This window comes from Megalopta genalis, chromosome 4 (genome assembly GCF_051020955.1).
Source record: "Megalopta genalis isolate 19385.01 chromosome 4, iyMegGena1_principal, whole genome shotgun sequence".
Taxonomy (NCBI): domain Eukaryota; kingdom Metazoa; phylum Arthropoda; class Insecta; order Hymenoptera; family Halictidae; genus Megalopta; species Megalopta genalis.
Genome location: NC_135016.1, coordinates 3253325 through 3276771, shown reverse-complemented (window position 1 = coordinate 3276771; position 23447 = coordinate 3253325). Strand labels below are relative to the sequence as shown.

At 50.2% G+C, this 23447-nt stretch overlaps 1 protein-coding gene across 1 annotated transcript in view; it reads left to right on the top strand.

Annotated features, from left to right (window-relative positions):
• Positions 1 to 23447, top strand: part of LOC117218837 (lachesin) — a 93711-nt gene that overhangs the window by 5434 nt on the left and 64830 nt on the right. Inside the window, exon 2 of the mRNA XM_076521081.1 lies at positions 13290 to 13643. Coding sequence (XP_076377196.1) covers positions 13511 to 13643 — 133 coding nt within the window. The 5' untranslated portion in view covers positions 13290 to 13510. The remainder of the gene's footprint in view (positions 1 to 13289; positions 13644 to 23447) is intronic.

Sequence of the window (23447 nt, the reverse complement as noted above, 5' to 3'; positions counted from 1 at the left end):
AGACATTCCTCGGCCACTTCGAGATCGAAAAATTGATTACCGGACCCGGTGGTTAATGGATTATTTTCATGTCGAAGGGAATTCGCGCGCCTAGATCGATCATCCGAACCACCGCGCGTCGTTTTGCGGAGAAGTGTCGGCTGGGAAGTCGGCCGAGCACTCGTGGCCGATAATTTCGAAACGAAATAATTGAGCGGAAAATAATTGAAGTCCGTGCGAGGCGAGGCGAGGCGCGGCGTGCCGGCGCAATAACATAACCGTGGACGAATAAATATTAGCCCATTAGCGAGTTTTATCGCGGCCTGGGGCGACGAACGGGCTCGCTCGCGCTTCATCGAGAATTGAAAATACACTAAACAATTTACCGTAGCGTGCCGAGGCCGTGAAATTCAAAAGCGACCGGATCCGTTATAAACGTGGCCCGCGGTTAATGAGATAAAATTACAGGGGCATTGGTTCGTGCAAACAACGACGGAACGGTTCGCCGAAACAAAGGGGAGGCAGCGTTCGGCATTTTTAATAAACAATCGCCTCCGTTTCGAGCGCGAGCGCGTTTCCAAGGTGTATCGACAGCGATAACGCTCTCGAAACGGTGCGTATATGACGATTTCGCGGACCTCTCGGACGATGAAAAATTTCTTTTACGCGGTTTCAATTACTCTGATCGTGAAGAACGAAGTCTCGACTTTCTAATGAGACCAAAAACGTTAACTTACGACCTTTTGATGCGATTCTACGGTGGTACGAGTAAAATGTGTGCCGAAGCAAGTTCCGGGGTCTCGAAAAGCGAGGCGAAAATTCTTTGAAACTCAAAGCTGTGTAATTTCGTTGATAAAATTCGTATAGCGATGCACTTTAGCACATTTTAAAGGGAAGAGTCTGCACTTTCAGCACGGTTTCGTTATTTCGGTCTGGGGTCACCGTTATGTTAACAGCAGCGGTTTCAGTAAATATATTCGTATTTTCGGACTTTTTCAACTTCGCAAATCTGTGGGGAATGCAAATAATTTTTTTGGCGAGTACAACTAACGGCGCTCGAAAATATGATGTTTTCCCTTTCTAACGAGCGTAAACGCATCGATCTACGATTTTTTTTCATCATTTTATGCCAATCTGTATCGATAGTGTCTCGCGATCAGTGGAATGCCTGAGCTCCGAAATGCAAGTGAAAAATTCAACAATATTCAAAGCGCTGTAATTTTATTGGAAAAAATCGTTGGACGATGTACCTGGGCGCATTTTAAAGGGCAAATTCTACGCTTTTAACGCGTTTTCGTTATTTTCTCGTAGAATTTTTTTATTTTCCATTCCCCCACGCAAAACAATAATGTTCATTTTTTTCAAGATTTTCAACTTCACGGATGTCTAGAGCGTTCAAGAAATTTTTCATCCGAATCGCATCACTGCGTTTCGATAAAATGAGGTCCTAGCTTTCCATCGAGCCCAAGAACATTGCTCTACGATTTTCTGCTGCCGTTTCGCGTCGCTTTGAAACAGAAGCGTGCCGTTGACTTCCGGGCTCGCTAAATGGCAAACGAAGACCGTTCGATGTTCAAAGTTTTCTAATACCTTTAAAAATGTCCCGTGCCATTTTTAATAAAGCGCCTCGTTCCTCCGTTTCGACTGTCGGAGCGTCTCTTTGCCTACGGAATATCAACGAGGAAATGTTCCCGAAACAGTTTCCCAGTGAAAATCACGATAGGTGGTCCGTGTTTCGGCGTTCCTTTCTCCCTCCTCTCCTCTCGTTTCGCCCGTTTCTTTTCCCTTTTGTGCGCGTCGTTTCTCCAGCCGGCGTGCTCGTTGCCCGCGACAAGTATTTCTTTTGCCGGAGACAAAACGTCGCTCGAGTCTTTATTCGAAGGTTCCCGGGCCATTTAATAACCACAGAACGCGCATCCGTCGCTTAATACCTCCGCGGAATATTTTTCCGAGGCGCGACGTCTTGCAAATTATTCCTCGGAGCTTTATATTCCGAGCGGCTCGCGAGCAGCCGCGACAAACGCGGCGACTTCTCGCGCTAGCGGCCGGGCGGATTCGATCCCGAGTGTTTTATTAACTCGCCGAGGACGCTCCCTCCTTGGGAAACTTGATCAGAAATCGTTTTATAGATTCTTTTCGCGCAACTTTGATGATAGAGGACGCGACGTCGGGACAGGCCGAACGGTCTTCCGATCGAATCTTCCGAGAGGGACACCCTTTGAGGGCCGAGACACCCGCGCGAAGGAGGAAAGCCGGGGTCGCGGGGCCAAGCGAAAGCATATAGAACGAGTTCGGAAAGTTTCGCAGCCCTTGGACCACCGGCGGGACGCGTTTGTCTCATAAAGTTGCAGGAATCACCGGCGGGACCACTCTAATTGCGTAGATTGCTGTCCCGCTGGATTTAAATTCGCCGAACCTCGTGCCACTTCCAGAAATTGCTGTCCCAAGGAAACGGAGTCCTCGTTACGTGCTCGTTCAATTACTTTCGAGAAATCTTCGTGAAACCTCCGCGAGCAGGCGAGTTCATTCGGCGCGAATTTCGCGTCAACGGGAACGCCCGAAGCCGGGGAGCCGCGTCGCTGCCGCGATTTTTCCTGTTGCGGGGACGCGAAATCAAATCGAGAAGGAGGAAATAATTGGCTGCGGACGCCGGTAGCGTGTGCAGGCGGTATCGCTCGGTTGCGGAAAATTCCGAACAGAAATTGCCGGGGAACAAGCACGGGAGCCCGAACTTTCGAGATCCGAAACGCATCGAACAAATCAATTTGGAAAGTTATAAATTCGTTGGGAGCGAGTCATAAAGAACACGGCGTTGCGGCTAAGGGAAATCTTTGGCCCCGGAGCTCGCCTTCCGCTCGTCCAATTCCCACCGAGAAATACCCGCGGCGCGAACGAAACGTCCCGAGGTGGATTCAATCAATTCTCGCGCGGCCGTCGAATGCGAAAAATTCCTAGGTCGCGGGGCGGCGTGTGCACGCGTCTCGGAATTATGCACATACGTAATGCGGGATCGATATCCGGCCTGCATAATGTGTACCCGCCGCCGGATCTGAATGAATACCAAAGAAGGATAGAGCCGAGATTTTTAATTAACCGATCCCACCTTGCCCCGGCCTGGCCGGCTTCGTCGGACAATTGCGGACCGCGGACTATATTTAATCCCCGCGGGCTGTAACAAAGAGTCGGGGAGACTCGCGATCAAGATTTCATGCGCGATCTACCGCCTGCGAGTGCCATTCCTTTCCACGAAATCGAAACAAGCTTCGTTTCTTGCGTTATCGCAGTCTCGGAACGAAAGTGAATTTTAAGTAATCCGGGAAATCCAAATTGATCTATTCTATCGGAGAAATTATCGAAAACGAAGAAGCGTTAATCAACGCGATTGCGATTGAAACGGTGATTTTAACACAGCTTATCAGCTGACTCATCTTAACAGCTTTAGAGCTCGCTAAGATTTCTAACGTTGAGCTAAATTCGCGAGAAAGAATAAAGCGCGACAACCTTATTGTTAATTATTTCGCAAACCATTGTTCGAAGTGTTCGGTGCGTAAAGCTGCGTCGCAGTTAGTAGCGATCGCGATCGTTTTTCTTCCTTTGCGACAAATGCGGGCTTTTACGTAAACTGGAAATTGTCTGCATTAATCGCGAGATACGGGAGCTACAGGGACATTTATTTCGTTAGCGAACAATTCAAACGAATCGGAAAAAGCGCGCAACGGTTTTCCAATCGTCGAAACGTTTTCGCTGTGTCGTGCAATTTGATCGACAAATATGCCGTGATAAATGCATCGAATCTAACGACAGGTACAATACGTTTCCGAGCCTTTTCTTCGACGAGATCTTAAGAAACCAACGAAATTGACCGCGCGCAAACGGATCGCAAATGGATCGCCGAAAGTCACGCGCGCCGATTTTACGAGCAGATTTTCATTCCCGGCTCGTCCTCGATCTGCTCTGCCAGTCGCAGCCGCCCAGAATCGCGCATCATTCACGCCTCCTTTCCTTTTTCCAAAGCAGAGGAATCTCTCAAAGACAGCCGCAGCTCTCGGAGCTGTCTGCCCGTCGGGATTTCCCCGCGATCCCCGAGTGATCCCTGTCCTCTATCATCCAGTGTCGACCCCACGAAACGGCGAACGCATAGAATTTGCGTATCTCTGTCGGCCACAGCCGACGGGGACGGGATCTCCCTATCGGAAGTATCGGGTTCGATGCGGCGATTTTCGCCCGGAACGTCTTCGGGACGGTCAAGTGGCCAAATGGGACGCGGCATCGAACGACGACGATTGACCCGATAATTGATACCGAGCCGTAGGTTAAATCGATGCTGAGGATTATCGGCACTTTAATCGGCACCGTCGATGGTGCAATTTCGTGTTCCGCCGCCCGTAGATCGGCGAAGCTGCGCCTAGGCAAGAGGGGGAGGCAGGGGAGACGGTTAGAGGATCCTGTACACCGACGGCCGCGGCGTGGCGTGGTGAACTTAATTACCAAGTACGGATGCCAAATCCAGGCCAAACCGTTCCTGTTCGCCGTTCAAACGATACGTGTTTAGGGCTCTCCATTATTCAGCGGTCGACTCCTCGGGAGCTTCTTTACATAATGCGGACTGCCCCTTCTTGCCGTGTTCAGTTTTTCGTCGTCCCTCGATCAGCCATCTCTCTCCTCCTCCCCCCCGTTTTCAATGAACCCTGGCCAGAGACACGGGCCAGGGGTCGTCGGGTCTCATTCGATAAACCCGATAAATTCCGGCCGGCGAGCGTCCTCTCTCCGATGCCAATTAGTATTCATAAAGCCGGGCCGGACTTCATCCTTCGCTCCCGATCTTAAATCCATAATCTACCATATTCCACGTCGATGCGTGGCACTCGTTGAACCCCGTGACTTCGCGATTAGGATTCCACGGGCGTCCTGTCCCGTCACGGCGTCGATTCGAGTCGAGACGAGCCGAGTCGAGTCAAGCCGCCACGGTAATCGGACCGGGAACGTTTGCTCGAATTTCATCCGCGGAATTCGCAGCTCGACGCCGAGAGAGAGAGAGAGAGAGAGAGAGAGAGAGAGACGCGCATCCGAGCCGTGGCATAGTTCTGGTTGTCTTTCGGAGATGAGCCGTCGTTTCGCGGTGTCGATTAGTGTACATTACGCCGTCCTTAAGTAGTTACACCTTCCACCGCGGGAAGAGCCGTGCTCGAGCTCGTCTGTTATTCGGGACAGGCTGCTGCTCGCGGAGTCCCGACTTTCGCCCGCGAAGTTTTCCGCGAATTCCTGGTTGCTTCCGCCGCGACGATTTACATCGCGGAGATTCTGGTGGTTGGAGCATTTAAGAATATCAGGAGTATTTAAATCGTTCGCGTGATTGCTCGATTTTTTGCAGTTCGATCAAATAAATTGCGGGCGCGAGGCAGCCACGGTTGGCTTCGATGCTTTTAGTCCGCTTAATTTCTATCGTTAATATCATCTTTCGTCGGACCCGACGTCGGTTCGTCCCATCGACTGTTCCGCCGGATGCTAACCTAACGCCGCCCTCCGCCTGCGTTAACAGAGATAACGATTACGGCTGAAACATGGCCGCGCCGCTCTTCGTCCGGTAAAATTCTATCCTGTTCACTCCATCGCGCCAAGTATCGCACCGTTTTCGATCCGATCAAATGTAGCATGTACAGTAATGTTTCTCTAACTGACGCTGAGATTCTGAGGGGCGAGATCGGCTGGCGCGAGGTAGCCACGCCAGTGGGCAGAACTGGGATATTTTTAGCAAGAGTAATCATAACATTTACAAAAAATCGATCTACACTCGCATCCCAATCTATCCGGAAATCCATCCTACTAGTCTCAGTAACTGGTCCAAAATTTTATTATCAACCTAGGGGGACGACCAGTTACTGAGTGAAAAAATTCATTTTAGTGTTTCGTAGAGATGAAGTTATCACATGCCCTCGGACTCCCAAAAATTCGGAAAATGGATTCCACTAGTCTCAGTAACTGGTCCAAAATTTTGCTATGGACCTAGGTGGACCAGTTACTGAGACTAGTGGAATTGGTTTTCTGGATTTTTCGGATCTGTCTCGAAAATGAATTCCACTAGTCTCAGTAATTGGTCCCCCTAGGTCGATAGCGAAATTTTGGACCAGTTACTGAGACCAGTAGGATGGATTTCCTGATAGATTCGGCCAGTGTAGATCGATTTTCAGCGCGACCGCGCTGCTTGGGACTGAAACGGTTAAATTCTCTGAAAGCTTTTACACACTTGTGTAAATTTAGTTTACCATTTCCGCGATAAATGCACAAAATCCACGGTTAAATCGTAATCCAAACAACGCGATGTCTAAACGAGTTTATCGGGACTCATAAAATCATATAAATTCGTATCGTTCGTACGAAAGCGGCGTTCGTCATTGTTCAGTCGGTGGTCACGTTATTGGGTAGGTAGTAATCGTTTTCGTTGATTACCGATGGAATTCCTGACGCCGACAGTGATCAGCATGGAGCGGAGCGACGGGAAAATTCGACAGGCGTCGTAATATCCTGAAAACGATCATGCAGCCCGATCGGGAGGGCCTCTCGAAACAACATTTCCATAGAATCGATCGGTCGTGTGTACGCAAGAACTTACAGCGCGAGCAGAGCTGTTTATTGCCGGATAGTTTATTAATAAAATCAACACGCGTGGAGCCGGGGATCGGGACCGATACATGGCCAGCCGACGACCGCTTGCCAATAACTCGGCATTCCTGCCGCGTATCCCGTATCCGTTCCGTTTCGAGCTTATCGTTAATATTTCCGTCGGGTTCGGTCGTTGCCGGCGTTCCCAGATCCGCCGCATCATCCTTTACATCCCGCTCGCTTCAGCCTCGTTTTTCCTCATCTTTTTTATTGCCGCCGTCGCGTTGCCGAGCGGAGTCGAGCCGCGGCGAGCCGAGCAGACTGGAGCGGATCGGAGCGGAGTAGAGCGTAGGCGGCCTCGGTCGCTCGTTAAATTTCGCGGCGTCTTCCAGCAGCGCGGCGGCTTAACGCTCCGCGTGGTAAAGATAGAAGAAGAGCCACTCGTGGCCGAGGAAAAGTCGCTTTTCAGAAGCGTATCGCGCCTCTCGTCCGTCCGCTCGCTGCGGCGCAGCGATTCGTCCGCCCCCCTCGAGGATCCTCTGATAAGTGATGATCTTTTAATAAATGCCTCCTCTGTCGCTTTTCCGACGCCGCCGACACGGAGAGTGGAAATTTTCGCGTACCACTCCTCCCGAAGTGTCCTCCGCGCTTGAATCGTTGTACGAGCGTGGACGGAATGGATCCTTGTGTCGAACCATTCGCGCATCGCGATAGTTCGGGCTTTTATCGCGACGGATAACTTTGGCACCGACTGTGCAGCGCTTACAATCACCCTATATTCATTATTACTCTAATGCTAATGCAATTTCCAAATGCATTAGAAATCGCGGTGTCCGGTATCCGTTATAATTTTTCCAAATATCCGCATCTCCGCGCCGGAATCGACCGCGTTGCTCAATCAACCGCGTCCAGCCTCAACGCGCCCTATTCTTCGACGACTTCGTGACCCTCGAACTCTGAGGACGATCGACGAAATTCCGACCCCGGTGTCGCATTCCACGTATCTTCGTCGCGTCCGAACGATCGCGATGACAAAAATATCAACGGCATCCCGGTTCTATCTCGATCGACCCATCCGCCGCAATCCCCGCGAGGCTTCCGCGCTGAAAACTGGCGCGGCGCGGGGAAACGCGCGCGCGGCGTAAGTGTCCCGGGGCTTTTCATCCGCGAGTTCCATTGTTTAAACCGTTTGTCCGGCCGCGGGAGCTTCTAATTCCCCGGCGATCGAGATTTTCGCGCCGTTGCGCGCCGCTTGCAGCCGGAACGATATCGCGCTCGTAGAATTTACGCCGCGTCGTCCCTCCGGGCGGATTTCGGACGCGGAACGATCGAATTGAATGCGACAGGAGCAGCCGCACGGGAAACGAGCCTCCGAGCACCGATAGCCAGACCGCTGTCAAAGCGGTTCCGCGCGGCAAAGGAGAAGAAGCCGCGCCCTCCCAAAAGCGCGAGACGACTGGCAAAAGTCGCGGTCGTTAAGATGCGTGACTAACTAGTCTGAGTCTCGAGGGGGTGGGAGGGGTGGCTCGTCTGACTCCTCCGGGGGATCTCGTACAATGGGATCGGGTGAAAGGAGATTAGCAAAAAGCAGGACCGGGACGCGAGGCAACGGTAATCGCCCGCGGCAAGGTACTTACCCTTCATTAAATCCGCGCTGTCCCCTCAAAAAGCAGTTCATCGGTCCCGCAAGGTTTTACGCGGCGAATTAATTCCGGCCGGCACCGTAATCTTCCGTGTGACGGACGGTATTCGGAAACGCGGCGCAAAAGGAAGCGGCGCGGCTCGGCTCCGCTCGGCTCCGCTCCGCTCGGCTCGGGAGATTTCCCCGGCAGAACTTCATTAGGCCGATAGGAGGAAAAGAAAGAGCCCCTCGGCCCCTCGGAGCCGAGCTGCCAGCGTCGTTCCCGTGTCCCCAGAACCGCCTCGTTCCGCCGTTTCATCCGCCTCGTTCCGTCCCGGCCGCCGGAGGCTCCGCGCGATCTCGAGACTCGGATTTCAACAAAAAGGAGCTTACCGTTAACATTTCAGGAGACCGGAGACTGTCTTGTCGCGGCCGGTTATCGGAGGAACCGGCTACCACCGCAAGCTGTATCCAGTTTCCTCGAATTTCAGAGCTTGCGAGACTTGGGTCCGCGAGGAGCTCCGTAATCCCCGAAGCGTCTGCGTTTCGACCCGTCCCTTCTGTCCGCGGCTGCCGACCCCGGGGGCGACTCGGATACCTCAAAGGAGCGGGTTAACCGCGACGATCCTTCCGCCGGGACGCGTGTGTACGCAGCTGGACGTTCCGGCAAGCCCGCCCGAGGCGGCCGACGCGGCGCGTCGCGACGCCCCCGAAGACGACGGTACACGGAGATCGCGGTCGCCGGGACATTCCGCAAACTTGCACAGCCAGCCGCAGACCGGGCCAACTGCTGCGGATTCTTCGGCGAATCTTCGGCCGGGTCTAACCTCTTGGGCTAACGTCTTGTAGGCTGGCGGGCGATGCGGTGAAACGACGATCCTTTACGGGAACTGTGTCGCCCGGTGTCAGAATCCCGCCGCTGGCTCCTCGTTGCGAGCACAACGTGATCGCTAAACGAATTTTCTAACAAAGTTGCGCGAGTCTCCGCGAAGTCGTTTGCATTTCTAGAAAGGAGCACTGTTCCGAAGCTGTCTTCGGGGAAGGGAAGTTCGGCTGGTAAAGTAGAAGCTCGCAGGTTTGAGCGGAGCTGGAATACCGTGGAAAAATTGCAGAGAGGTGTACCTTGGCTCATTTTAAAGGGCAGAGTTCGCACTTTGAGAATAATCGGGTTATTCGAGAGTAGCATCGCCGTCACGGCGGCAGCCTTTCTTTTTGTAACAATGTGCGTTTTTTTATCGTTTTTCAAGTTTGCGATCCTCCGTAGGGTTTGAAAATTTTTTTCGACGATTAGGACTTGATTTTTCATGGAGAATGTAGTTTTCCCGTTCCAACGAGACCGAAAACATGGATCTACGATTTTTTGGTGCCATTTTACGCTAGGGCGAATCAGGAGTGTCCCGCGAGCAGCGTTCCCAAAATGTGAGGAAAAAATTGAAGGATATTCGGAGCGTTGTGATTTCGTTAAAAAAAATCGTAGAGGGATGTATCTTAGCGCGTTTTAAAGGGTAAACTCTGCGCTTTCGAATGACGTGGTTTATTTCCCTATTGCTTCTTTCTATTATTTATTCTCACAACGAAAAAGAAAAATTGTCCTTTTCCAAAGTTTCTTCAGCTTCACGGATGTCTGAGTCGTTCAACAAATTTTTTTTCGTAAAAACAATACCGTAGTTTTGAAAAGCGAAGTCTTAGCTTTCCAACGAGCCCACGTACATAGCGCCACGATTTTTTGCCATCGTTTTATGGCAATTTGAACGAAAAGTATAGCGGTGAGAGTAAAATGCCCGATTTCTGATGGCCCCAAAATTCGAGGCGAAAATTCAACAAAATTCGAAGCTCTGTAACTTCGTCGAAAAAAATCTTAGCTCGATGTACCTGGGCTCGTTTTAAAAAGTGAAGTCTGCGCTTTTCAGTCGATGTAAGCTCAACAACAATAATCACCTTCCGCGAACGTACGCGATCGTAGAAGCCAAGATACGCTTCCGTGCGGTATTTTTTCTTACGAATCTGGAGCACGTTGCGACGCAGCAAATAGGATCACCGGTATTTGGTCGGAGATTATCAATTAATTTCGACATTCTCCCGTGCCACGGCGATGCAATTTGACACGGCGATCGTTCATTAGTATCGAATCAAATCGCTACCCCAATTGAATATCACATCGCCGAAATTGCTTTTGTCTAAACACGATCAACCAACACGCGACGCAACAAACACGGGCCCAACTTCGATCGAGCGCTACCATTTCGCCGCATTCCGGCGTAGCGTTAGACGCGTTGAATGCTCATTGAGAGCGGCGGTGTCTGCCGGCTGCGATCGAAAATCGCGCACGGTTGAAACGCAAACTTTCCACCCTCGTCGCTGGAACAGAGGCTGAAATCGCGGCAGCGACGGGAACACGAGCGGAACGGGAGTAGCAAGCGGAGCGCGTTAAGTCGCCGCGAGGCGGTCGAGGCATCCGTAAATGAGGCAGCGGGGAAAAGTGGGCGAGTCGAGGGTCCGTTGCGAGCGAATATTAGCCGTGTCAACTAACGATCGTCGAGTTTCACGCGTCGGCATCGGGTCGTGATATCCTGCCGCTCTCAGCCAGCACTGCCTCCTCCGACGCTATCTCCAATTAAAAAGGATCTGCAGTCGGCACTGGGGATGGCCATTGTTGGAGATCCAATCGTATATTCCGCCAAATACTGCCTTATAAATCCAAGGAGGCGCTTCAAGTGCATCGATTGGCAATTCCTTCTCTCGCGCGGATATATTTTCAATAAAATTTCTAAGCTGAAACTCCATCGTTACTGTGCGTTACCATAAATCAATTCTCGTTGAAAAGGCATTTTTCACGCAGAATATGATTTCACGTTGCGCAACTGAACCGCAATCCAGTTTTATTCGAATAATTTATTACAGAAATTTTCCTTGTTCGTACAACGAATATATAAATACAAATGCAACGTAAATAAAATTATCCAACACACATTTTCACGAGCACAAGGAAGGGCACCCAACAATCTATCAGGAAATCCATCCTACTAGTCTCAGTAACTGGTCCAAAATGTCGCTATCGACCTAGGGGGACCAGTTACTGAGACTAGTGGAATTCATTTTCGGGACAGATCGGAAAAATCCAGAAAACCAATTCCACTAGTCTCAGTAACTGGTCCACCCTAGGTCCATAGCAAAATTTTGGACCAGTTACTGAGACTAGTGGAATTCATTTTCCGAATTTTTGGGAGTCCGAGGGCATGCGATAACTTCATCTCTACGAAACACTAAAATGAATATTTTTCACTCAGTAACTGGTCCCCCTAGGTTGATAATAAAATTTTGGACCAGTTACTGAGACTAGTAGGATGGATTACCGGATGGATTGGGATGCAAGTGTAGATCGATTTTTTGTAAATGTTATGATTACTCTTGCTAAAAATATCCCAGTTCTGCCCATTGGCACGGCTACCTCGCGCCAGCCGATCTCGCCTCTCAGAATCTCAGCGTCAGTTAGAGAGACATTACTGTACATGCTACATTTGATCGGATCGAAAACGGTACGATACTTGGCGCGATGGAGTGAACAGGATAGAATTTTACCGGACGAAGAGCGACGCGGCCATGTTTCAGCCGTAATCGTTATCTCTGTTAACGCAGGCGAAGGGCGGCGTTAGGTTAGCATCCGGCGGAACAGTCGATGGAACGAACCGACGTCGGGTCGGGCGAAAGATAATATTAACGATAGAAATTAAGAGGACTAAAAGCATCGAAGCCAACCGTGGAAAAGTCTCTGGGATATTTTCCGGGGACCCGGTGTCTTCCGGCTGGTTCCAGGAGCTATTCCTCTCTCTTTCTCTCTCTCTCTCGCTTTCTCTGTTCTCGTCGGTGCCGCGGCTGGCAAAGAAAATCAGAGCTCTTCCGACGGGAAGTAGCCTTTGGCGGTGGACCGGCAGGCAACGCGGAACGCTGAAAGCCACTCGAGAAAAAGAACGTTCCGTTTCAATGGCCCGGAGCGTCTTGTATTTCTGATAACGTGCAAGGGTACGTGCGCCGGGCAGCGTAGCGCCCGGAAAACGTTGCCGCCCGCGAACAAGGGCTGAACGAGGAGGAACGGGCGAGCAAGAAAGTCCCTTCGCCGGAGGCGCGCCATTAACTTTACTGCGAAAGGATATCGTTGAGAGGCTTGCCGCGGAGTCTGCTCGCGCTGCCCCGCCGCCCCCGCGGAACTTCAACGATATCACGAAACACCGAAGTCCGTCGAGCGTTTCGACACGTGTATCTTCGAGTTCGTTGCAGCGACGCATCCGGCGCGGCGGCGGCGGCGGCGGCAGGGGGTCGCGGAGGGTCGCGGAGGGAACAAGGAACTACCGGCGCGGCGGCGTCTCGAAGCGTTCCGAGAGGGGCGTAATCTATAGCCGTGGAACAATAGCAACTCGAGCCACCGAGAGCAACTTGCCAGGGCTGAGAAGAGCGTTCGGTGACCTATACCTTCTCCTCGATCTCGATAAGACGCAGGAAACTGGGTTTCCTCGCGGGGGCGACGTCGCGCGATGCCTGCGACGCGACGCGGCGCGTTCCGCCTCCCTCGGCTCCTCGTCCGACCCCATACGCGAACGAATAGTCGGCGGCCGCAACTTTCCATTCGCCGTTAACGATAGTTACCGTCGGAACGTTCTACGGGCACCGCGCTGAGCGGCGCGCTCTCCGGAAACTCCATAAACTCGAGCAATATCTGCTGGCCGGATTGATCCCGCTAAGTTGCCCCGGCGAGCGCGAGGATCTTTTAGCTCTCGGCTTCGCCGGGTTACCACGGCAACTAGAAACTTTTCCTCTAGCCGCCGGTACACTAATCAATCTGACCGGGAGCATGCCGGTCCGGCAACAATACCGCGACCGGCAACGATACACGGACCGGCTAGAGAAAAGATTTACGTGTTCCGATGCTTTGTTTCTCTGTTTTCCCTTTCTTTTTCCCGATACCCCATCCCCGTTCTCTCTGTCCCTCGTTCACTCTTGCTCTCTCTCTCTCTCTCTCTCTCTCTGTCTATCTATCTATCTCTATCTCTCTGCCTGAATGCCACAGTTTCCTCAGCGAAAGTACATTTTACAGACCGAGTTCGCGAGCACGTAAGAAGAAAGTTGTCGGGGAACTGGCGGCGAGGCTACCCTCTCCCGTTGGTTCGAGGACGCTTTTCAATCGCCGATAAAACCCGGGGCGAACGGGTTTCAGCCTGGGCTCTGCGTTCGAGTCCGTGAACGACGGTGAATGAGGCCGGGCGACGAGCAGGCAATCGGAGGCAAGGTGGCCGAGAAAGGGCGAGCCAGAAAAATATGGTACACGAGGGCACGGGTCTATGGCACGACGCGGGATTCAGCGTATCGAGGTGGCTGATGATCATAATACACGGGTACCGGGTCACCACTCTCGTCCTATCAATCCTGTTGAACGTGCTGGTGCGAACCGGTGAGTACAACGAGCCTTCGGGGCCACTCCACGCTCTAACGGGCTGCAAATTGATCTTCTTTTTTTTCTTCTTGCTCCTTTCGGTCAATGGCGCGTCCTCGGATACGGTTACGCAGGAATCTTGAAATTTCGTAGCGCCGGAGTTACTTTGGAGCTTTGTAGATGCATTCGGTGAACGTGCTAGAACGAAGTCATTAATTGCGGCGGTACCAGGGGCTAACGAACTGGCCGCTAAAAAGGGACAAACCCTACCGCGCTGGCATTGTTCTTGTTCGCGAAATATTTGTGGACGATCTTCGAACCGGATGCTCGCCGTTATTCGGATCGTTTCGAACGAATATTTATCATTATCCGAACGAGTTCCTTTGAGTTGTTAATGTTTTGTTCGATTAATTCGTTCGTCGTAAATTATTATATCTGTTTATTCAAACAATTCTTTATTCGTGTTGCGAAAAATTTGTGCACGATCTTTGAACGCTGAAAAATAAGTCCATCGAGTATGACAATGTAATATTCGACAGCTGTTTCATAAAAAATTCCCAAATTCGAATATCGGCACACAAGACCGGTAAAGGGCGAGAATTCTGAGCTCTGTAACGTCGAAGAGACCGATCTTGCTTACCTGCAAAAATTCGAGTACATTGTCCGAATACTATCAAATAAGCCTACCAAGTTTGGTGTCTCGGCACTCTGCACCGATCTCCGAAAAAAATGTCCAAAGATTCGCTTTCAATCGGAGCGTCGAGTCCGCGTTTTTCATATTCTTTCCCCGAGCGCAGGACGACGAGAAACAGTTTTGTTTGCGTTTCGTTGCTCGAATGGAACGCGGAACGCCGCGGGCAAGATCTGCAGAGTGATCTACGGAGAAACGAAGACGGCGAGCGGCATCGTAATCGCCGCTTTGTCGAACGTAATGCGTCTATAGGCTGTCGTTAAGGGTCGAACGTCTCGGATCAGTTTTATAGGCGGCCTCCAGGACACCGAGGCTCCAGGATCCGTTTTTACTGGCCCGACCGGCGCTTAATGATATCGTCGCTTCGACTTCAATCAGCCGTAAAGAGTTTAAGGCGCAGTAATCCAGCAGGAGCCTCGCGGAACGGCCGTACTACGGACTCATCGATATTCTACGAGTAGATGCTCGCTGATGTCCCTCGGATGCGTCCTGGCTAGTGCGTGCTGCTGAAAAGAGAGACTATCTCGGAGATGTCGTTTATTTACTCGATCGATTTCCTTCGGGATCCTGTTCGGATACGAGAGCTAGCAACCTCGGATAGCCGAAGTCTAGCCGGACACGCGTTTCATTCTAACTCGGAGCTTCGTCTATCATTTGGTCGCAATCTTAGCCCCGGCTTAAGCAGGGATTTAAGACGAACCTAAACTTTGCTCGAGTATACATGTTCTCGAGTTCTTAAGCACGCGTACAGCCCCCGGACTCGTCTCACAAAATTTCATTAAAATCCCGATGGGCGCAGCTGCCGGGCCACGTCGCGAGTTCAATCCGAGTCGCGGAGAATCTTAATCCGACCGGGTGTTTTTTCACTTTCCGCAAATTCTTGCGTCCAATTCGGCGAATGCGGCACCCCGATTCCATTATTCCGGCGGAACCCGGGCTTTGATTCAACACGTACGCTAAATTGTAGACCTAATTCTGTCCAACTAACTTCGGACCCGACTTCGCCCGCACGCGCGGCTTAACTTCGAAGGCAAATACTGATCTTTGTTCAGTATTTTCCGCCATGAAAGTTGCATTAACGAAGTCGGCGGCTTTAGCCGGTCAACAGTGTGACGTCGAGAGAGCCAAGAAGTTTTCCACATGGTAATGGTTATTAGCTTCTAGTAATGTTACCGGAGGGAGCTGCACAGAGAAATAACCTTTTGTTGGTTGCACAAAGTGTTCTTTCAGCAGAACTTGCAAAAGAAAGGCCTTCTTTGTATTCAGATCGGCCTTACAATCCATAATGCTTACGGAAATTTCCGCGGCGCAGGTTCCGCGAGGTAGCTCAAAAATCGATAGGAAACAGTTTTATTAGCTCGACGCTCTTTAAAGGCAGTTCCTTTTCATTGACGTTTCCTTTTACCGGGCAAAAGTTCCTCAAATTGGATGACTTTCCATTCGGAGGAATCGCAGCTCGCTTCTCGCACTCTCTCTCTCTCTCTCTCTCTCTCTCTCTCTCTCTGTCTTTTACTCTTTCTTACTTTACGAGCTCGGGCCAGATGAATATTAATTTCTTGATCACCGGGATGTTGTAGAAGTTAGCAGCTTAGAAGGATAGCCGGGAACTTAGGCGACGATGACGCTCGTAATAAATCGCTTTATCAATCGGATGCAACTTTAACCGGGGCTCTTTAAACCGTTGAATAATAGAGGCGGCTTCGTAAAAGTTCACAAACGGGAACTGTCCTCGCGCGACAAACCGGATGCTTACCGTGCATTATCGATCATTTTCGCGGACCCGGGCCCCTCGGGAGCAAGCGTCGGTCCACGATGAAATTCACCGGAAGCAATAACGACACCGGAACAGTCTGAATTAACTATAAAGTTCTTAATGTAGCCATTTAACGTGCTAATGCGGTCCGCCGAGTTTCGTCTCTGTTTCTCGGTTTAAGTAGTTTTCCCACCTTTTCGATCTTTAGCCCGGCGCTCGGCTCCCTCCTTCCAGTATTTCATTAACACCGTTCCCCTTGTTCGCCTTTAACGCTCGGCCCGTACAATTTTCCACGGCACGCCGAGCATCGAGGCTCTTCCACGACCAGAATGTCCGTTCCCGCTGACGTCAAAAATTTTCCGCGATCCGGGCAGTCCAATTAGCAGCGGGAAAACGCGTGTCGCCGCCGACACCTTAATTCGTAATTCAATTTAATCAGAAATCTGTATTTCCAGCGCGTTCAGCGTCGATGATCGCGAATCTGAATTCAACGTTTCTTAGAAACAACACGGCGAAGTTGATGCGTAATCTGTTTCTTTGGGAATTTTCGACATTTTCGAGAATTTTCAGGTAAACGAACGTTTACAAGATGGAAAGAATATTTTTGCTAACTTTTTCCACGGGCACGCTATTCGAGAAATAAATACAATTCCTTTGTCTCCGACCGAGGATTCGTTTTAAATGTTCCGTCCACGATTTCGCCGTTCGTGAACTCTGCGCGCTATAATAATTCGATTCCCGTTTTCACGCGGCGAAAAGCAACGGTTTCCGTCGAACGCACCCAATTTTGCATTTTATCGGCGAACTTTCCAATGTCGGACGGATAATTATCCGGCCGTATTGTTTCCGAATAGCGTAGACAGAGAAGAAACAGAAACAAAGAGAGAAAGAGCGGGAGAGAGAGAGATAACCATGCAAGATATTCGAAACTTTTTCCGTTTGCACAACGCGACGGTTCTTTGACGCGCGATTGTTAACCGTAATTTTAATCCGTGGCTCGCTGCCTCTCGCGGCCTGTAATTTCGCTGGCAATTCGTTCATCCGCCTTTCAAGTATTACAAAGTGCGGCTCGTTTCCCATGCAAATCGAAAAAGAAACGTCCGCGAATTTCCCGGCGGTGCTCGGCGTATCCGGCCGCCCCTCCCCGCCGCGGCGAGCTGTTAATCTGCAATTAAACTGGCCCACCGTTGTAAATTCCGTGCAAATGTATATGTATATCTATCTGTCTATCTATCTATATATATTTGTATATGTATATACTTTCGAATGGAGCATGGCCGGTCGCGCGATTATAATATTTGCGATGGACGGCAAAATAGCCGGCTCGATGTCGATTAACAGGGGACTCTTGACGCTCGGCCATTATTGCCATCGAATTACCGTTCCACCGCGCCGAAATTGCACCTGAAACTCAATAATTTCGAGTGGCATACTTTAACGAGAGTATTATGAATGGCTGCGGGACCTGTCGAACACGAGTAGACACTTTTCGTAACGAGACACACTTGCCCGCTTCAAACGGTCTCACTCGGGCTTGATCTTATTTCACAACCCGATAATCCTGAAAGGGTCCGCTTAACAGGCTTTTCTATATTCTTCGCTGATACATTAAGCCTCGAGAAAATCGTGTTAAGAGCCGGACCGGCTTCCGAGCGGGGAGCTCGGGGCCCGCCGCCGATACGTTTCGATCGGATTCCTCAGGATTTTAAATGTTTAGCTGATTCTCATGCACCGAGGACCGTCTTCCTCCGCTTGTACAGCCGTACCGATCGATCTCCAGACTTTTCGGATCCGAAGAAAGGGGAAATTATGTGCATACGTTAGCCTTCGCCGTTCCGAAGGGATTGCATTGATAAATCGATCTGTGCCTCTCTCGCAAAGAGAACGGGAAAAAGGGAGACGGAGAGTGAGAGAGAGAGAGAGATACCGAGTCTTTCTGCGGAGTGTTTACAATTAGGAGAGAGATTATGGGAGTAGTCGAGTTAGCGGCTCGACCGCGTAAAACGCACGGATTCCACCGGAAAGTTAATCTTTAGTTTGTTTCCGGTCCGCCGTCTAGAAACCGGATTACAGTCAATTCAATTTCGCGTGCGCTAAGTATGTAGACGGGAACGAAAATTTGCATAAAGATTTGCAGCTAAGTCGGCGCCGTGCAGAATGTTCGTATAAACGCAACATAATTGGCAGGCTAGCAGTCGAAGGCCTCTCTCCTATGCACGCCGAGTCTCACGAATTCTCATTAGCTCCTCCCACAAACCTCGAGTTCGCTCGGTAAAGCTACACCATCATTACGACCGCACCCTATACAAGGTGTTCACGAAATCGTGCCGCGATGCTCGGCCAGACCTGTTGGAAAACCGAGCCGGAAAACGTTTGAATCGGGACCCTTTCACGCAGAAGATCCGCCTCGAAAACATCTGTGTTTCGGCATCCCATTTAATCCGGCAGTTTGTTTGCTTAATTAATGCGAAACCAAGTGTACATCCAATTAAGGATAAAGAATTACAACCACGGATGTGAGCTGTAATTCGAAATTAATGGCATTTAATTATCTCGCCGGGAATAGTCTCGTTAAAACCGCCGGCGTACTTTTCCGTAATTTCGCAGCGACTCCGTCGCTCTTCGTTTTTGTTTAAAAATTATCATCACGTGACACGCTTCTTTTTTCCTTGGCCAAGATCGTCCCGAAAGCGCGGTTCACGGCGCGAACCCGTGGCGGGTTTAAAAATAGAGGTCCACTTTTAGGTGAATCGACACGAATTGTGCAAGAAGGTTGAAGTAAGTAGAAAAGGTCAGCCATGGTCAGACGTCTTTGCAAACCCCGTGTAGAACGTAATATCTCGGCGACGCGACCATCGGTGCTCGATTATCCGGGCCGCCGACGATATATCGCTATTCCGACAGGCTGTGCGAACGTTTCCACAGTCTCCGTAGTTTAAACAAATTTTTGCCCGCGATAGAATTCAATGGAACTTCGTCTCGTCGTAGAGACGCGTTTAAAAATCACATTAAATTCCATCGAACGAGAGAACCTTGCGCGCTTCGTCGTTTCAGAAACACTTTTAAAATCCATGAACGCGCGGAGCTTAATTAACAATAGCGACGACAGCGACGCGAGGCTGCCGTAATCGTGAAAATGTTTATAGGCCGCGGGGATCCGTGGCGGTGATCACGAGCCGAGGCGTCGGTTAATACTATAAGCGTAATTATTAATTATTTTTGTTACGACGCGGCCGAACGGTTCCGCGTTCGACGCGGCCGCTCGAAAATTTATTTAAAGAGAGCCGACTGCTCGTTGCACCGTGTATTAACGATGCATTACAAGAGCCCACGGGGTCGTTACGAATTAGCCGGACAACGCGTTCAATCGTCGCCCCCTTTTCCGAGAGTTTTACTTGGCCGGCAACTAATAACGGTGACGGGCCGCGATGGGGCTCTTTGCAATGCAAACGAAACACCCGGGCCGCGTAAATAAAATTTTCCACGTGTGCCCGTGCATAAATCATGTTTGCAGTTTAATGCACTGGCCGATGCGCAACGGTAAATATTTCGGGCGTTGGACTGCCGCGTGCATGGACACCCCGGTAACAAACTGCGCCCGTATGAGTACAATATAACATTTAAGCGCGGTAATAAAGCACGCCGGGTCCCGTGTTTCGAGCGCGCCGTGAAATCTCGTTTCGCATAACTTTGCGCGGCCGCGCGACTCCGCCAGGTGTTACTTCTGCTTATCTTACGCATTGATTTGTTTCCCGGACAGGCTTAACGGGCTGGATGCGCCTCGTTAATCTCCGCGTTCCGTTCTCACGGCAGACAGCGACGCGAGCCGCGGCGATGTCTTTCCAAAAACTTGGCAGAAACGCAAGATTCGATGCGTGTAGCGAACAGGAACCAGTTACTGTGGGTCGGGGCCAATTACTGTGGCATAATTAACTGCATATTTATCGCGTAGGATATATCAAACACGCTACAGTAATCTTGTAGCGTATGTATAACATTTACAAAAAATCGATCTACACTGGCACCCCAATCTATCAGGAAATCCATCCTACTAGTCTCAGTAACTGGTCTAAAATTTTATCAACCTAGGGGGATCAGTTACTGAGTGAAAAAATTCACTTTAGTGTTCTGTAGAGATGAAGTTATCACATGCCCTCAGACTCCCAAAAATCCGGAAAATATGAATTCCACTAGTCTCAGTAACTGGTCCACCTAAGTCGATAGCAAAATTTTGGACCAGTTACTGAGATTAGTGGGATTCATTTCCGGACAGATCCCAAAAAAATGAATGCAATTTTTTGATACCGAGTTCGCGAAATTTTCTGCAAAGCTTACGAATGGAGATCGATATTCGGTATTGCTGACAGGGGCACAGTAATTGATTCCGCCGCCCTATTTATTCAAACTCGAAGAATCCAGCGGGAATTTTAAAGGACAAAATGCTCCATGTAATCGATACTCCCGCCGAAATAGTATTCCCCGTTTGAAAAGGTTTCATTCCCGGGCTTACGTGTAGAGGAGACATCGCCGGATCAATGAAGTAGAATGTCGGGTGCAACAAGCGGATGCATTAAGTAGATTGAGTCCTGATCGTGCTCGGGAATAGAACCTCGCAGACATTGGCCCCGGTCCCCGTGTGGACGCAGGAGCATTGTCTCGTTGTGTCCCGTTTACGTGCCGCCAGAATTTTATTCGAAATACCGATCATTTCCGAGCTGCGGAGCTCATAAGCGCGCCGTGGGCTTTCGCGCTTTTACGGAATCCCAAGGTCTTTCAAACCGTATTAAAAGCTCCATGCCTTTTAGTATTACTGCCAACCCATTCGCGGCATTAATGCGAGAAGCGGTGTTTTGCTTCGGCCAATACGGAAATGTAAATGTGCGTAACCGGGGCTTTGTTAGATCGCGAAATTATTTTTCAATCTTCTCTTACGTTCCTTCGATAATTGGAAAGAAGTGGCGATACCATTTTCAATCGGAGATAGTGAAAACGAAGTTCCCGACAAATGACAAAGACGCTCGAATAAAAATGTGCTGTCCCATTTCAGTAAGCATATCTTTCGAAATTAAGACGCCCGTAGAGCGTAATGCATTTTTCGCAATTGAAGGCAGTAAAGCGCGAAGTGACGTTCTATTGTACTTGGAGCTTAAGGGAATAGGAAAATGTAAATTTGCATAAACCGGTACTTTTAGTACAAAGTCTTTTCGAGGAACTGTTATCCTTATTCTATAGAAACGACGGGAAACGTTTCCCCGTACAATCGACGCACTCGAGGAATAATAAAAATGAATATTGTATAAAATACGATTTTAGATGCTACGAGGGAGAAATCTGATGGCGAAGAGTCGGCCGTAGGATGGTGAAGTGGCGGTGAAAATAGGTTAAGTTTCCATGTGGTCCTCCGTGCGGGGTCACCGAGTCAAAATTCTGTTTTTCCCCGAGAGCTTCGATGCCGCGGCTCGAAGCCAAAGCCTGAGTTTATCGAGTGTCGAACCGATCGGTCGCCGGGGCTACGTGCGAATAAAATCCCGTTTAGATTATGCGCTCACAAGGACCGCGTGGATTTAACCGCTATTTTATAGTCGGCAGCCATTTCGAAAATCAGGCTTACCGAGGGAAAGAATCCATCTGCGACCTGGATAGCTCAATTCGTTAGAGTAGTTGCTCTGCAAACAAAAGACTCGGTCCGACAATCGGATCGACCAAATCTCTCGCTCTTTCTCACTCTTTCTCACTCTCTCTCTCTCCCTCTCTCTCTCTCTCTGCGGCGTTTTCTTTTCTTTCTTTATCCTTTCCGTTCTCTCTCTCTCTCTCTCTCTCTCTCTCTCTCTCTCTGGGTACAGAGATTTGTAAGAATTTATTGAGCACGTCTAACCCGCGCTGCTGCGAATCTTTCGAAGACGGTCGAATCGAATTCGTCGAATCCTCTTCCTCCGTGTCCTCGCTCCACCGCAATCAATTTTATATTAGCCTCTTTAGTAACTCGTTTCGTCCTGGTTTTCAACCTGCTGTACAAAGCACGTTTGAACCAGTTACCTCTAACAACCTTCGTGGATCTGTTTGATGGTCGGTTCAATTCGGTTCAAGGGGGCTCATTTAAAATCGTTTGACGATCTCCACAGAGTTATTCCGTACACGGTAAATTCTCTCAAATTTGCCCTCGGATCGTATAAACAAAAATGGACAATTCGAGTCTCGCGGCTCCTATCAAGAGTTGACTATAAAAACGAACATCAAGACACGAACAATCGTATCGTTCTCTTCCCAAATTGCCCAAATCGACTCGACTGTGTTCAAAATACGATATAAATCAGGTCTCTGAATGAAATCTGGAACGAATCACGCTCGAATCAAGTTTCGAACGAGTTGGATCGATGCGTTTACTGTTTACCATGCTATTCCGTACAGTACATAACCGTGTACTAGAATTTCGCAGGAAACAACTAGATCGCCGTGCTCTGGTGGAAGTTACTCTTTGGAGAAACACCCGCAGCGGCTCGTTGCTAATTAAAGATGCGCGCAGGTACACCGAAGTAATCCAAACGGCGGGGCGTGTAATTCCGGTGCGTTCTCGCGGGCGAATTGGCTGGTTATGCCGCGCTATCAAGCTTCGCCGTCAACTAGTTGATATCGCCGGGATTTACCGTGCGCCCGGTGTCCCCAAACATCGATGTAACCGAATTTAATCTATCCGACGCGAGGCGACGCCTGCGGAGTCACTTGTTCAATTTCGCGGCATAGGGGAAGGAACGTATCACTCATGCAAATTTCAGACGGGGCTCCGGTAACCGCGGTTCCCCGTGTCGCGCCGCGTCGCGGCGATTTCCATGGGATGAGAGCGGGGCTAACAAAACATCAAGCACGAATTCAATAACCGGGAAGATGCGTTTATAATTTATCCTGCTTCCCCGTGGCGTCGCGTCGCGTCGTGTCGCGTCGGGCCGGGTCGGTTCCCCGTCGTCGGACGCTTGGCGCAGCGTTTATGCAATTTATCGGGTCGCGTGCTGGCAAAAAGCGTGACGGGCTCGTTAAGAAAAAGGAACGAGACGGCGCGAAGAGCGGTGGGTGTAGGGAGAAAGCGAGAACGGCGAGTGGTGAAAAAGAAGAACGCCGAGCAGAGTAAACTAGGCGGGAACACGGTTGAATACAGCTTTTAGCGTTACACGAGTACCGAGGGGGATGGTCGAAAAAGGAAGGAGAAGATCGCGCCACGCTCTGCGTCACGGGAGTTCATCAGTCCGTCCGCTAAATATACTTAGCGAGAAGACGCGGCCGCGGCGGCAGGCCCGACACGAGCCGTGCGCAGTTTCCGCGCGGAGCAGGCTGCTTGGCGCGGGCCGAGCCGGGCCGAGCCGGCACGGTCGTTTTGTTTGCCCAC